At 30.5% G+C, this 17591-nt stretch overlaps 1 protein-coding gene across 3 annotated transcripts in view; it reads left to right on the top strand.

The window, feature by feature from the left end:
• The window catches only part of PDE10A (phosphodiesterase 10A), an 815835-nt gene that overhangs the window by 769608 nt on the left and 28636 nt on the right, over positions 1–17591 (top strand). For all 3 annotated transcript variants that reach the window (XM_051998086.1, XM_051998085.1, XM_051998087.1), the window contains 2 exons: positions 546–718; positions 14819–14930. In XM_051998086.1, coding sequence (XP_051854046.1) covers positions 546–718; positions 14819–14930 — 285 coding nt within the window. The remainder of the gene's footprint in view (positions 1–545; positions 719–14818; positions 14931–17591) is intronic.

The raw sequence follows: 17591 nt of genomic DNA, 5'->3' as shown, positions 1-17591 counted from the left end.
TTTAGGTTAGAAAGTGTTTTCTGACAATGAAGTTGTTAGTGAATAGAGTTACTGATGAAGATGTGTAAGACACTGAAGAGATCTTTTTTATGTGATTTCAAGAAATAACATGTCAGCAGGCAACAGAAAGGACTAGATGACCAGGTTCTTTATAAATCTGTAATTTTCTGTGCAAAATAGAAATTAATGAGGTGTGATATTTGTGAGATTTGAAAATCAGAGTCCAAATAGAATTTCAGATTTGCTTTTGGTGAACAAAAACAAACAATCAACAAAGCATGTTTTAAGTTGTGTATTATGACTTGTGCTTATCATATGTAATGCTTGTTCATCATTTCAACTGTGCTGGCATTCTCACCATAACTTTTAAAGAGAAATTAGAAAACTCATTAAATTGAAATCATTTCATATTGTCTCTTTATTCTTCAATTTTCATTACTGACTTTAGTTATCTTGTTCCAAATAACTGATATGATCACAAGATTAGAACTTGTACATTGGTTTCTTCTTCTTCTTCTTCTTCTTTTTTTTTTATTTCTTCATAGCTGGAAGGGCACAATATCTTCTCCACTCTGAGCTCCAGTGAATATGAGCAGGTGCTGGAGATCATCCGAAAAGCCATCATCGCCACAGACCTTGCTCTGTACTTTGGAAACAGAAAGCAGTTGGAGGAGATGTACCAGACAGGATCGCTAAACCTTAATAATCAAGCACATAGGTAAAGAACAAATTCAAGTTTAGAAATTCAGAGATAACTATGGGAATTATTTTTTAATTAGAATTAGAAAGATATAAAAAAAGTTATTTGCCCATAAATTGATATTAGTAGATCATTGAAGTATTTAAATTTAATTTAAATTTAAAATCTATTAAGTTTTATACTTACTATATAGATTGCTTGACAGTAGTGTTAACTGTGCATATTAGAAAAAGATTATTTTGGAATAGATATTAACATTATGGTTTTGCTTTAGAAATAAATTTAGACAAATGCTTTTAATTGCATGGCTTCCTCAGAAATTTAAAATATTACTTTGGGTTCATGATTTTTATTCTCCAGAATCAAGTCATTTATGACTTTTAATAGTAAATTTTTATTATCTTTATACTTGTACCTTTTTTGATACTGTGTTGTTGAAATCTAAAGGTTTAATAATCATTTTTCTACCCTTTTTGCTGTGGTTGCTTTGGTATTGTGATAGATCACTCAATGTCTTAAAAAAATTCCTAAGTATTTGGTAAGCTATTATAATAATCTATATATGTTAATATTATAATACTTTAATTTTCATGTTGCTCCAATATATTAATAGATCTATGATCATGTCAGTATATGTATTTCCTCTGTTTATCAAATCCATCTATACTTGCCTATCATGCATAATTCTTTTGCATATCTTGCCAAATTCTAGTTATGAATGGGAGGACATCTGGTGTGCTAGAAAGTATCTAGAGAGCATATTGATATTTTAAAGTATTGAAGATTTATTAGTAATTATAAAATTAATGAAAATTATATGCACTTAGGTTGGAAAAAATCTGTAAATCTGTTTTCTATAAAGGCTCTTGAGTTTCTATATGTAGTCCGATTACCTTGATCATACCATGGCATCATACCTTGATACCCTATACATATACCGAGAATACAACTGTATTCAAGGTATGAGATAAAGATATTGTGGTGTAGAATAAAAGATTTTGTCTTTTTGTTTCCTTGCAGAGATTTGGGACAATTTTTCTTAGATAGCCTTGATTAATTAATTTTTTTAAATTATGAAGATGTTTGTTTTGCTTTGTTGCCATTATGTAGTCAGAGGACTATTTTATTATATACATTATGTATATACTTAGATAAGCATGAGTATGCCTTTGAATACTTTTATACATGGCTGCTTGAAAGTTTAGAATCGTATATTTTTTAGTTGTAAAGTTTTGAATGACAGCATTGAGACATTGGACTAGCCTATGTCAACAAAATTCATTTAGAATTATGAGGTTTTAATGGTTTATATTTGATTTCATGAAAGCAGCTAAAACTATAGATATTTCATCCAAATTATCATAGTAAAAATCATAAAAATAGCTACCTTTCATTTATCCTTTGATGATTACTATGTTGATAGTAATAATAGTAATATTAAAGTAGTAACAATAACAATAGTTAACATTTGTGTAGCACTTAGCTAGGGACTATACTGAGTGTTTTACAATTATTATATTATTTGATCTTCAACAACAACCCCAGGAGGGGAAGTGCTGTTAAATTTTACCGATGACTAAACTGAAAGAAAAAGAAGTTAAACTAGTAAGTATCTGAAGCCAAATTTGAAGTCAGATTCTCCTGACAGTAGACATTAGGCTGTTCAAAATTGCTCCAAGATCTATCATATCTAACATTTTAAAAATTGTATTCAGATCATCAACTTCTTCCTATTTTTAATTAGATTTATCCAGATCTAAAAAGGGTAAATTGAAATCCTCCACTATTATAGCTTTATTTTCTATTGCCCACTCATTTTTTTGAGTATTTAGATGCTGTGGATGCATGTTTAGTTAGTATCAATATTAATTTGTCTGTGGTACCTTTAGTTTCCTTGTTTAGCTCTTTTAATTAAATCTATCTTTGTGTTGCTTGGACTGAGATCATAATTGCTCCCCTCTTGCCTTTTTGTACTTCAGATGAAATGGTGATATTTTATTTTATTTCAGTGTGCATTATTCCAATGTCCTTGGTTTGATATAATTTTCCCTTTGCCCCTCCTTTTTCTTACCCAGGTTCTCATTCTTCTTTCTTTCTTTCTCATAAATCCTTGTTTGAAATCCTCCACCTGTGTTTAGAGTTTGGTTTGACTAAGACCAATTCTTCTACTTTCCCATTTATTCCTCCCTCTCCCTTCTGTTTCCATATTATGGAAAATATATCTTTATTCTCAGGTGTGTGGTTATTCTTCAAAGGATGGCAATTCTGTTACACAGTTCTCCCATCCCCTTTCTATCTTTTATGGTCTTCTAATTGTATTCCTTGATGGTATGAGATAATTTTCCCCACATTTCTTTACCCAAACTCGATCATTTCCCCCTCTTTTTGTTTTTCTAATAAGATCTTCAAAACACAACAAGCAAAGGCATTTGAAAGATTGCTATATTATTTTGGTAACTTTTTAGAAATAATGGAGTTCCCTTTCTTTTTTTTTCCCATTGCTTTCTAGAGGTTCATATGAAACTCTGTGAAAGAGAGTTTTCAAGGTTCCACAATTAAAAAGATTGATATCTTGTTAATTTACCTTTTCAAATACAGAGGGATTCTATAAAATTATTCTAACAGCATCATTCATTTAATCCTTCGCTATTTTCTGTAATTATATTTGCAGTTTCTGATCCCTTCATTTTACAAGCTTTACTCAATTTTTTTTTTACTTTATTTTTATAAGCCAACCCATTTGATTGTTATAAGTAATGACTAAATGATCGTCTTACCATCTTCGTCATTTCATTACCATTCACTTTTCATCTTAGTTAAAGCTATGCTTCAAAGTACAATGTCAGTGCAGAACTTCTTCAGTATATTTATTTCATATTTTCCTCCATTGTTAATCCTTAGTTATTCTTTATTTTGGAGATTTTCATTTGGAGTTTTGGCTTGCTTTAACAATGAACTATTAGCTTTTTTTATATCAGTTTGGATGCAACTACTGTTAGAAGGGTGTCTGAAGATTTAAAGCAGTCAGTTGTTTCCCATTTCATTGCATGTGTTTTCATACCAATATGGCAGGTATCACCATCAGAGTATCTTTCTAGTAATGGTTTGCTTGCTAAAAGTATATAACGTACATAAATTAGTACTTAGTACTGCAAAAGATACAAAGATGTCATATGAAATAAAATCTTGGAGGATTCTCCATCTGCTCAGTCCAAATGAATTTTCTTATTTTACATCTCCATCTGCTCAGTTCAAATGACTTGCCTTATGTTATATTTTTTGCTACCTGTGACACTTTTTGTTTTCAAGTTTGTTTCTGAATTGATCCCAGATATCCTGGCTTTTGAGATCTTTTAACTTCTATCTGCCAATACTTTCTCTCTCCTCAAGGGAAATAATTTTTTTTTTAAATTGCCACCTAGGGTACAGTGAATTTTGTTCAGTTGGTTGGCGTACTATAAATCAAAATGAAAAACACTCTCCTCTTTCTCTTGTTTGGTCTTTGCTAGAGTTCATTGGTTATGAAATTTTTTGGATTGCTATTACCATTTCTTCACTAGATAGACATTCATACTTAAAGATGAGAAAAATTCTCATCAGCGATACATGACTGTAGCTCTATACTGATTTTCTACAATATTGAAGCTAAAAGCATATAATCAGTTATCTGAGTGATTGGAACTAATATATTTATTGAATAATTACTATACATACATTATGTATTGTTTTGCATGTTATAAAAAGCTTTATGATCCCATTCATTATCCCTGTGACTTTTTTGGACTCTGTGATCAAACCACTAATTATAAAAATATTTAAGTGTAGAGATACTCTTCCCTTTAGACAGATAGAAAAATAAAAATAAAACAGTACAGAAATTTAAGGTGAGATTAATCTGTGATGATTATGATCCTAGAATTCTAATTTACAAGTTCATAATGAATATGAACTTCATCTATAGCAAGGAGAGATAATTTGGCATTCATTAGCATTAATCCTGGTAAAGAAGGCATGACATCAGAATATTCTGTTAAAAAAATTTATGATGAAGATAGGAAACATTACCTTCATTTTATATGTGATAGATGGAAATCCAATTTAAGCAAGTGCTTGGCATCTTTCTGAAAAGGATACCTTTCAAAACAATATTCACTCTACAGTTTAGTCATAAAATGACAGTTTCAGAGCTGGAAGGGTCTTTAGTTCCTGAAACAGAAGCCTTTTTAACATATTTCCAAAAAAATAAATTTAGTCATCATTTGCTTGATTTGGAGAAAGCTAGGTGGTGCACTGGACGGAGCAGTGAGCCAGGCATCAGGAAGATCTGAGCTCAAATCTGGCCTCAAACACTGACTAGCAAATCATCTTGCTTCTTTTTACCTTAGTTTCCTCATTATGAAATGACAATAGTAGCATCTACCTCCCAATGTTGTGAGGATCAAATGAGATGATATGTTTTAACCATTTAACACTGTGCCTAGCACATAGTAGATGCTTAGTAAATATTTGCTTTCTTCTTTGCTTAAAAACTTGGGGCATTAAAAATCTTTATCTTTTGAGGCCACTTGTCCTACTTTTTATTAGTTTTGAAGAATGAAGAATTTTTTTCTAATAGAAGCCTAAATTTATCACTTTTTTCGATTTTTGTTTTTGTTTTTTTGGCAAGACAATCAGTATTAAGTGATTTGCCCAAAGTCCAACAGCTAGTGAATGTCAATATCTGGAGTCTTCCTGACACCAGAGCTAATGCTTTATTCCAGTTCACCAACTAATTGCCCCAGTTTGTCTCTTCTACTTCTAACCATTGCTCTTAGTTCTACTCTTTGGGACTATATAGAATAAGTCTAATGTATATTTTGTATAAAAGCCATTTATTATTCCTTATGCCATAAGGAACTTGCCATCAACATACTAGAATTTATTTAGCCATTCCCCAGCGGATAGGTTCCCTCTTAGTTTCAAATTCTTTTTTTCAATAAAAAGAAATTGTCATAAATATTTTTGGTAGAATATGTGTCTTTGATGTCTTTGGGGTAGAAGACTAGTAAACTGTTTTAGGAAATTGACAGTATGTCCAGTTTTGTGACTTTCTGACTGAAATTCAAAATTTCTTTCCAGAAGGATTAGATCCAATTAATTCACAGTTCTGCTAATAATATATTTTGGGTGTCTGTTTCCTCAGAATCCTTCCCAATATTGTCCTTTTTTTTTAGTCATCTCTTCCAATTAGACTAAAGATAGAACCTCAAAGTTGTTCTAATGTCTATTTTTTTTCTTTAGTAATTTGGAGCATTTTTATATACTTATTCATATCTTGGATTTCTTCTGGAGAACTGACTTCATAATCTTTAGCCACTTCAAATGAATAGCTGTTTGTGTGTTTACACATATTTAAAACAATTCCTTATACAATTTGAAAATCAAACTTTTATCAAAAGAAAGATTTTTCCCAGGTAATTGGTTCCCTTCCAGTTTTAACTGCATTCCTTTTATTTGGGCAAAATTATTTCAGATTTTCTATTTCATCTCTAATTCTCTCTGTCCTTTGTCTAATCTTGAGCTGTTCCCCATCCTTAGTTATGAAAGACAATTTCTTCCTTGTTCCTCTAATTTGTTTATAGCTTGACATTATAGCTTAAACATTTCTTCTCTAAGTCATGTATCCATCTTGGACTTTATCTAGGTATATGGCATGAGCTATTACTCTAAACTTAGTTTCTTTCAGACACATTCCTAGAATTCTATAAAGTTTGTTCAATACTGAGTACATATCTTAGTACTTGTAGTCTTGGGATTTATCAAACATATATATCCACCATGCTCTTTTATTTCTGTTTTTTATTATACTTAAACTGTTTCACTGGTTAACTTTTCCTATCTTTTAGTTTATTTTTGTTATTTTTTAGTTTCAGTATTATTTTGTGGTAAGACTTCTTGCATACAATTTTTAAAATCATTTCCTTAGAAATGTTTCTCAGTGAAATTTTTATTTTTCAGATCTATAAGTAATCTGTAAGTATAAGTATATCTTATATGCATATATATGCTTACATAAGTATAATCTATAAGTAATAGTTTCATTATTATAAAATATTTTATACATATTTACCCTATTATAGCAACATTTATATATAACAGTCATCATATTTTTATAGATATATTAGTAATGTGTTATTGACAAACTAATAGTCATTGGTAAATACTGAATATAAGTTGATTTCAATAGTATTTATATTTTTATTTTTGGTATGATCCACCTATCAGAAGTTAATATCTCTACTTAATATAGGTCTGTTATCATCTCTATTAAGAATATTTTGTAGCTACATTCATATTTTTATTTCTTGATGGTTGGACTTATAAATATATTTTGCAATGATTTTGAATGACATTTTATTTTCTGTCTTCCAATATCGTAGAACTTTTAAGCTTCTCTCAAAAATTTTTTTTTTTATTTGCCGCTCTAGGATTCTTATAAACACTGTTAAATCATCTGTAAAAATCAGTAATTTGGTTTCCTATCTAGGTGCTTATTCTTTTCTCATTCCTACAGCTGGAATTTCTAGTTTAATTAAATAACAACAGCATTAATAAACAAATTTACTGTGTATTACTGATATTAGTAGAATGACTTCTTATTTATCTCTATTATATATAATGTTGGCTCTTGGATATAGATAGAAGAGTGCTATTTACAATATTTAATAAAGGAAACTATATTTTAAATTTTCTTTGTTGAGGTGAAGAATATAATCTAAATTGAATATTGAATCTAAATGATTCACCTTTCACTTTTGGCTGAAAAATAGATCACATTACTTCTCCATCTCAAGCAAAATGCTTGAGTGGGAATTGTGGAGGTCCATTCCACAAATAATTATCCATATATTCAAGAAGAAGTTTTTCTCTATTGCCACAGTTCAATTAATAACTCAGAAATATATGATCATTAAAACATCATTAAACTCTAATAATGGTAGGGCAGCTTGATTTCACAGTAGAGATAGATATGGGCCTGTAGATATTTAACCATGTTTGCCTTATTATCCTTATTTGTAAAATGCAGTGGAGAAGGAACTGACAAATCATTTCCATATCTGTCAAGAAAACCCAAAAGGGATCAGATAAAACTAAAGTATGACTTAACAACAACAACAAAAGGTTTTGAAATTTGATTAATATTTCTTAATATAAATTCACTGTTATACTGTAAACAAAGCTATACTTTTATTTCTAATAAAATAGATAATAGTTTATATATCTATGAAATGCATTAATAATTGTTGAGCATCACATATTTTGTACTACAGGTCTTTGAAGATTTCTTTAAACTATAAAACTTTTTCCTTGTAGAAGCACAGAATCAATCATATGTTGTCATACTTGTTATTGATGATAAATTCCACATATTTTCCATTTCTTAAAAAGAAATGGAGTCTTAACATCATCTCAGCGTTCCAAGAAGAAATTGATGAATAGTATATAGTTTACATGTAAGCAGGACATGATGATGAGGGCTTTGAACAGATGGATATGTGAAAAGAGGATTGACAATAACATTTCCAAATTATGTGGGATTCTTTATTGAACTTTACTTTGCAGGATTATAATAGAATCTACTCTGAAAGATAGGCTTGGATCCATGCAAACATAGCTAAATAGCACTGAAAATGTTCATTTACCTTTGATTTTAGAGAATTAATTTGCCTTTGATTATGAGCTCCTTTAATAGGGTTTCCACAGAAACAGCAAAGTGATTTTTAATTAGATAGAATTAGTCACTGATCACTTATTAAAACATGTTTATTCTCTGGAGATAAGCATGAAGTCCTCTCTGGTCATTTCCTAAAAAGAAGAGGAAGAACATGGTGAAATTAAGGCTCAGAGACATATTCCTTTTTTTTTTTTTTTTTGCATGCAAAACATCATATATATATATATATATATTTTTTTTTTTTATAAAGCTTTTTATTTTCAAATCACATGCATAGATGGATTTTAACATTCACCCTTGCAAAACCTTGTGTTCCAAATTTTTTCTCTCCCTCCCTTTCCCCACCTCCCCTGCCCTAGAGGGTAAGAGATCTAACATGTGCAATTATTTTACCCATTATATATATATATGTGTGTGTGTGTGTGTGTTTCCACAATTATCATGCTACACAAGAAAAATAACATCAAAAAAGAAAAAAAAAAAGAGAAAGAAAACAAAATGCAAGCAAACAACAACGAAAAGTTAAAAACACTCAGCTCCCCCAGTCCTTTCTCTGAGAGCAGATGGTTCTCTCTATCACAAGACCATTTAAACTGGCCTGAATCACCTCACTGATGAAAAGAGCCATGTCCATCACAATTGACTATCACATGATCTTGTTACTGTTATATACAGTGTTCTCTTGGTTCTACTCACTTCACTTAGCATCAGTTCATGTAAGTCTCTCCAGGCTTTTCTGAAATTATTCTGCTGTTCATTTCTTATGAGCAGTAATATTCCATAACCTTCATATACCATAATTTATTTAATTATTTATTCATCAATTGATGGGGCATTTACTCAGTTTCTTTGTCACTGCAAAAAGAACTGCTATGACATTTTGCACATTTTGATGATCTCTTTGGGATACAGACCCAGTAGAGACACTGCTGGATCAAAGGTTATACAGTTTGATTGTCCTCAGGGCATAGTTCTGTTTTGTTATCCATAATAGATGGATCAGTTCACAACTCCACCAACAATGTATTAGTGTCCCAATTTTCTCACATCCCTTTTAACATTTATCATTATCTTTTTCAATCATCTTAGCTAATCTGAGAGGTACGTATGTTTTAATTTGCAGATAGTAATTTGGAGCATTTTTTCATATGACTAAAAATGGTTTTAATTTCTTCATCTGAAAATTCTGAGGCATATTCTTACTAACAAAATAAAGCTCTAATCCATATTAAATTTTTTTAAATTTCCATTATGTGCCAAATAGTGTGCTGGACAAGATACATTTGTTCCCCTCAAAGCAGCGCTTTATTACAGTTTTAAAAAGTAATTTACCCTTAATCCATTCACCAGTTTCTTTACAGCCTTCCTTTTGCTCCATCTTTTTTAATGTACTGCTTCAACCCTAATTCATGCCTTCATCAGTCCAACTTTTTAGAGCATTCCAATAGACTTTTTATTAGTTTCACTCTCTCCAGTTGCTCTCCTTTATCTTTTGTACAATTATCAAATTGATATTACTAAAATAGAGCTTTGACCATGTCATTCACTAAAAAAAAATTAGATCCATATTTCTTTTGGGACATGACAACTCTTCACCTGTTTTCTTCTCGTTCATTCTATTTTTCCTAAACTGGCCAAGAGAGTAATATTCCATCTTTAACCTTGATTTTTTTAAACAAGTGATCCCCATTCCTTATCTGAAATGATCTCATTTTTCACTTCTGCCTTGTAGAATCCATAGCTTCTTTCAAAGTGCAGTTCTTCCTACATGAGACCATTCCTAATCATCCTAGTTATTATTAACACATTCTAATAATTAATTTGCATTACTTTGAATTTATCTTACGTTTATTTTCTGTTCACATTACAGTACAAAATAAGCTTGTTTGAAGGGAAGAATTACTTCATTTTTGTCTGTTGCCAATATCTAGCTTAGGACTTTTATACTTAATAAATTTATCTGATTTTTAATTTTACCATCTCTTTATTGCTGAATTAAATTAAATTGAACTTGATCAAAAGAATAGAGTTTTCCAAATCAGAAGCCTATTGGGATACTGATATTGTCTTTAATTTTTTCTGCCTCAGAAGAAGAGATTTTCTATTTTCCAGAAAGTGTTAAAGCTAAAAAGGAAGGCCTTTAATAAAGTTCCCAAATATTAATGAGAAAACAACTTATCCATTTGTGTTGTTAAATTTGGGATTGGGGGTGGGGGAGGGATGGTCCTATGGTTTCACCAGAGTAGGGAGTTCCTAGTACCAAAAAAATCTCTTTACAATACCAAGTGGCTGCTTATATATAATCATAGTATTGAACACTAAAAGGATGAGATTTAACTGTGATCTCCCAGGTGATATGCATCAGAGGTGAGATCTCATGTTTATTCCAAGGTTGCCTCACAAAAGGGAACAGAATATCTTGAAAGTCTTTCAGAATTTGTTGTAGTCCATAAGTGTTAAAGAAAAGACTGCAGGAAATAATGGAAAGGGGAAAAAATAAAAGAGAGAATGACAATAGGAAAGTTGGAAGGTATTATGCCAGTGCCTGGTCTAAAAACCCATTATACTCCTTCATCTCATAACTATACATTAGTTAGTATAACATTTGGCAATATAAATGCATTGTCCATCTTTCTTATCTACTTACATCTTCAAATTCCATAGGTTAAAATATAACACTTTTAGCTGTCAACTATTAGCTAAATAGCTTTTAGCTACTGAACTTATATAAACATTATTAAAAAATTAAAATAAACAAAGGGGAGTTGTTGGTTCCTACAAAGTTTTAGAACAACTAGAAAAAGATGAGGAAACTATATTGAACAAATACATAGAATAATGTGATTATTATTGTTTTTAATCATATTCTTTCCTCTTATGCTAGATAAGAGATGCTAGAAGTAGGGAAAGTAATCATCGTAAATGGAAAAAACTAGAAATTGAACCCTTTATATGATTTATTATATTTATTTAATCTTTATGTCATGTTTAACTTAAACTTATGCTGTGGAATTATTTCTCATGTGCCAATGCAGACGAAATCTTAAAATCTGTCATGTTCTTATAAAAACACTTATTCAAATAATTATCATAGAATACTTTGACATAATCAGTATAATTTAAAATCACAATGTAGATTTGACTTTCATTTAGATCTTTATATATATTCATGCTTCTATTGATCAGATTTTATAGGTAATTCATATGATTTGAGTTTTACTCGGAGTAATGGTTTTGATTGGTGTTATTTTTTAGTCATCTATACCATCTCACTTGGTGGTTATTTATGGAACTAATAGAAAATGGGCATTCATTTGCAAATAACTGACAGAAACTATTGTAATATGGATTTAAGGGAAAAAATTTTATCTAATATAGGAAAAATTGAATTTGTTAGTATCATATATTAATCAGCTTAGTTTTATCAGTTACATAAAAATGCTATGGTATACCCCATCCCAAATACATTTCACAGTTAAACTTAAAAGAAGACAATTATCTGACAAAATATGGAAAACATCTATAAACATTTTTATAATATTTTCCTTCATATCAGTGAGACCACTACATTGGACTACAATATTATAATATCTAATGTATTTCACCAGGTAGTAGAAAAAGGCATAATAAAAAATAGAAATGGGAAGAATAGCTAGTCTGTTCTTGTTATATAGAGAGAGGAAATCAGATAAATAGCACATTGGGCAGAGCTGGAATCTGGAATACTTGAATTCGAATCCAGTCTCAAATATCTTATTAGCTGGACAAGTCATTCATCTTTCTATTCTGTAAAATGGGAATAATAGCACCTTATAAGGATCATGAGAAAAAAGTTGTAAAACACTTTAGAAGTGCTAGATATTATTGATGTTGTCACCACTCTTTTATTTACTACTACTATGGCTCCTTTTAAATAATTATTATCGTCACTAGCATTATTAAAAGATATACAATTTTGAGGTGCTGTAGGACTATCAAGATATTTAAAATGGGGAAAATACTAGAGACTTAGGAAAAAATCCTGTATTCCATTATTATTTTAAGTGACCAACTGAATATTAATAGCTACCAATCTATGTACCTGTTTTCTCATGTCCACATAAGTTTTATGAGATTTCATGGCATAAGGAAACAGATTTTCATAACTGAATACCTACAGATGAGATCATCTTTATAGTCACACATTTACTTAAAAGTTATAGAAAATATAAGATTCTGCTATATATACTTAATTGAATGTAAAAAAAAATGTTTACTACCTTAAATGCTCTCTTCTGGTCAATTAACAAACATTTGTTAAGTTTCTACTGTATGCCACTGTATGTCAAGCTATAACAAAAGTGATAACTTTGTTTAACTATATTCTGATTATTAGTGACAAGCAAGGTATGAAATACGGTGTATACCTTCCAAAATTTTGCCATTGTCACTAAAATTTTTCAGCATAGAATTAAGATTAAAGCAATCACCTATGTGTAATAAAGCTTTCCAATTACTCCTTTTCAAAAATGACTGTTCACTATCAATACAAGAAAAAAAAAAACACCCAAATAATTCAATGTCTCCTAACTAGATTTTGCTATGCAATTGAATGCACGGCTCATGGTTTATCATTTTTCATTTCATATATCTTAGCCACATTCTGTGTGTAGATAGTAAATGGATCAAGAATTTAATAAGATGAAAAAAGCATGCTAGATTTACTTTAAGGATTTCTCTTTGAAACAAAGACTTATTTTAAAAACTATATTCTAATAGTGATGTTGTGTATTATTTAATTAAGATTGAAATGCAATAGATGAATGGGATAAGTACAGTGTTTAGGAGAAGTGACAAGGAATATCATTAGAAAAAATTTTGACCAGCACAGATGGTCCACCAGTGATGGATAACCAATGACAACCTTTCAACTGTTCAAAAACATCTGGAAAGGGACAGAAAATATGTCTGCCTTTTACAGGCTTAAAGTACCAATATTCTTAGTTCTTCACCAAAAAAGCATATAAATTTGCTCTGATCCTATAACCACCAGATGGAAAAGAGTGATAAACTAATGGAGTTATGAACTTCACATAATTACTATAAGCATTTTTAAGATATCATATATGTGCCAAGCATTGTAGTAGGCCTAGATTCTGGGGTTACAGAGACATAAATGAAATAGTCTTTGACTTCAAGAAGGTTATATTCCATCAGAGAAGACAATTTCAAAGGTAGGTAGGTAGGTGGGAAGATAATAGATAATTTATGGGTCTTAGAAGGGGTAAGGAAAGACCTCCTAAAGGAGCTGGCATATGAGCTGAGATTTGGAGGAAAACAGTAACCCTGATTTCAAGCATACAGTACAGGCTGGAAGGATATTTGGCAAATAAATTGGAGTGGTGCTTTTCTAAACAAGGCAAGGAGACCAATTAAAAGCCATAACAGTCCCAGAAAGTGTCTGAGGGTGATGTCTGAACAAGATTTGGCCATTAATAGGATATATGGGATATATTGGATATATAGTATTCAAATTCCTATTGGGTATGAGGAAGTGTGTGTGTGTATGCATGCACATAAAAAAAAAAAAGATATGATAGCCCATTTGAGGGGCAAGACACAGGCAGATCAGAAAAATCATTTCATGAAAGATATCTTGGAGCAGAAATTTCAAGGAAACTAATGATTCTAAGATGAATGTATAGAAGCAGTGCATGCTTGGTGCACAGTTGTAGAGAACAGAGGTGAATGAGCAGCAATAAGAAAATTTATCTAAATTATAAAATAACCTCAGTGTGAAATAAAACTAGGGAATAGGGAATAGGGAATTCCAGACAAGAGTTTCATCCTATATTTATTTGATCCTTTATATTTGAAGAAATAGGGAGTCACTAGCATTTGGAACTGGTGACATGATCAGACCTGTGCTTTAGGAAAAGGATGTTGGAAGCTTTGTGGTAGATGAATTGGAGCAGAATAATTAAGATGAGGAGAACTGTAATAGGTCTCCTACAATAGGAGGCTATTGTAATATTTCAGACAAGAGGTTATAAAAGCTCACTGTGGTTATGGTTCTGTGAGTAGAAAGAAGAGGACAGATGCAAGAGATAATGTACCAGATTTGGCAACTGATTAGACTGAAAATCAAAGATGACATTGAAGTTGTAAACCTTGGTAATCATTCATGTACTGGAGAAATGATTACATAACATATTCTGTTTTCAAATTACAAGTGATAGTTGTAAGTATTCAGGGAAGTAGTCAAATATATGATTGGCTCCATTTTCTTTTTGGCATTGAATTATAATAATACATTCTTTAATATATTGTATTATATTCACTATCATTAAATTTTAAGGATATAAAAAAGTTATTGCTAAAATTTCTGTATCTCATCCAATCAATTTTCTGCCATTATATTCTAGAGACCGGGTAATTGGCCTAATGATGACTGCTTGTGACCTTTGTTCTGTAACAAAGCTATGGCCAGTTACAAGATTGACAGCTAATGACATATATGCAGAGTTCTGGGCTGAGGTATGTTAAGTCTTGAATATTCAGATAATATCAAAAATGTGAAAAAGTTGAGGAAAAAAAGTTAGATGTTATTTTAATTAAAAGTATTTTTTTTCTATTCATTTTAAAATAATAGCTTTTCTTTATTAATATGAAATAGTAACATATCTAAAACAAATATACTCCTTTTCAAATTGGAAATTTCATTGATAGGCTTTATCATATAAAATTTAGTATATAAAAATTTAATATATAAAATTCATTGGTTCAAATGAAAGAATTTCAGTAGAGAAAGAAAATTATTTCTTCAGATAAAATTGGATCTTTTTACCTTTCTGTATAGGAGGAAGCAACTAACTATTCCTCTGAAATTGTGGATGAAAGTGATTTTGTTGAGTTGTCATGTAATAATGGCAAAGATAAACAGAACTTAGAGAATGTGAGTTCCATAGCAGGAATAGAGAATTATTTAAAAATACCCAATAGCCAAAATGAAATTTTTATCTTGTCTCCTTTGCTTACATTACTTTAATTATCAGAAATGCTATTCTATTTTTTTTAATTCCTAAATTTACATTGTAAATTGTGTACTTGATAAACTGGGAACCTATTGAGTTATTATAAGGCCTTTATCAAAAATATCATTACTGGATTAGGAAAACTGAATGATATTTTCTCCAATTTTTTTTTCCATCTCCTTTTAGGAAAGTTACATTTTGCAATTTGATATTTGATATACCTAGTGGTTTAACCTGTAACTTACACAGAAGAGGAATACATTTAAAAAGTAAAAACTAGCAAATTGTTCACCTACAATTTAAATGGAAAGGTTTTATATTCCTTAAATTGTTTTTAAACTTTTAAGCTAAGGAATTCTTATTGCATGAGCACAATGATCACTTAGTTGATTATATATTATGGAACTGCCTGGAATTTTTTACATGCCCTGTGTAATTGTGTTTTCTGCACATGTTTATGTGTGTCAGAGAGACAAATTACTGTCAGATTGATTTAATAAAGTTATTTCAGATATTCATGTTTTAAATCCCTTATGCAAAGAATTTGTATAATGTTATCATGTTTAGATTTCTACAACGTAAAAATAAATTACATATTCTTTTGGAAACTAGTCTATCTGGACTATGAATTCCTTAGAACATTTTGGGATACCATGAAAAATAACACATTATTAACAATCCAAGACATATGTTTCATTAATTGTGGTTCTGTAACTTGTAGCTAAGTTGGTCATCTAAAGTAGAAAATCTAGAATGTCATAAATATGTAAAATATTCTTTTTTTTCTTCATATTAATTATTATGGCCCTAGGATGTCCCTTGAATGGAGTTGACACACCAAGGAAATTTTGGAACTTTAAAAGTCAATCCAACAGTCAATTTCTTATCAAGTTTTTCATTTTTTTGCATTGCTACAAATTGATGCATTTTGGAGAACTGTGTCAATTTTATTCAACCTTCATATTCACTAGAAGGCACAGGTAAAAGGTAGTCATTCATCCTTTTCTTTTTCTTCTGAAACCCCCTCTTCTCTGGAAACAGAAGGTATTTAAGTACATGCCAGGTTTAATCATAGAAAATTCTTCTTTATCCCTATAACATGGGCTACCAAAAATTTCTTCAGCAAACACTGAAAACACATAATTTTCAGTCCTGACAAAACATCTTTAGGAGTGTCATAATATATAGGGCACAAGAAATAGGGATCTTTTCATTTATAAAGTGGAAGCTAAAATAAAAATTTCTTTAAGGTACCTTGAAGTTTCCTTAATTCTTCTAAATATTCATAAAACAAAAAATTCCATGTAGGGAATTTCACTAGAGATCCAAATTCATTCCTCACTCTGTTGACTACCTTAAAAAGAAAAAAAAAAAAATAACTCAGAATTACCACAAAGAGTTAAAGAACTCCCGGAAGCTATTAGTGACTTGGAGAGATTAGTAGAGCTAGCATTTTTTTATGGACCTCACATTAAGGCAAGTACTAGTTGATTTAAAAAACATCCTCCACCAAAAAAGAAAGGGGGGACATATTTGAGCAATATTCAATGATTATAGTAATAAAACAAATATCAAATACTTATATAGTCAAACAACAAAAATATTTTTTTAAAAAACAGCCATACTGCTTTGACCTTTAAGGGAATACATCGGAAAAACATAATATCAAATTACATTCTAAGGTAATGCAAAAAGAGGTCTAGGAAACTTGGAGGGTTGGTGGATCTCTTAAGAACTCCAAGGTTAAATACTATTTTCATAATAGGTGGCTGCAAATGAAGTTATCTATGTGGAGAATCTCTGATGAGTTTTTGCCACAGATCTAGAATCATCCCACAGTATAACATTTTTTACAGCCAACCATTTGACATAGCTTTGAAGGGTTGTATTGAAAGAATATCCTTAGCTCCTACAGGAATATGCTCCATTGACAGTCAACTAATAGCTTTGTGAAAAGGAATTTGCTGTGAAGATCTGAGTAAAAAACACTCATGGACAATAGTCTGGGACATAATCTCTCTCAAATAGACCCAGCATTTATGGTGAAAAACAAACACAAACTTGAAATATCAAAGTAATAAGACACATGGCAGAGAATACCCATATAAAAAGGGCATGAAGCCCATTTTTCCCTTCCTAGAATTCTTCTAAATTTCTCTTTATT

This window comes from Antechinus flavipes, chromosome 4, assembly GCF_016432865.1.
Source record: "Antechinus flavipes isolate AdamAnt ecotype Samford, QLD, Australia chromosome 4, AdamAnt_v2, whole genome shotgun sequence".
In the NCBI taxonomy this organism is placed as follows: domain Eukaryota; kingdom Metazoa; phylum Chordata; class Mammalia; order Dasyuromorphia; family Dasyuridae; genus Antechinus; species Antechinus flavipes.
This window is presented reverse-complemented; position numbering and strand designations above follow the sequence as displayed.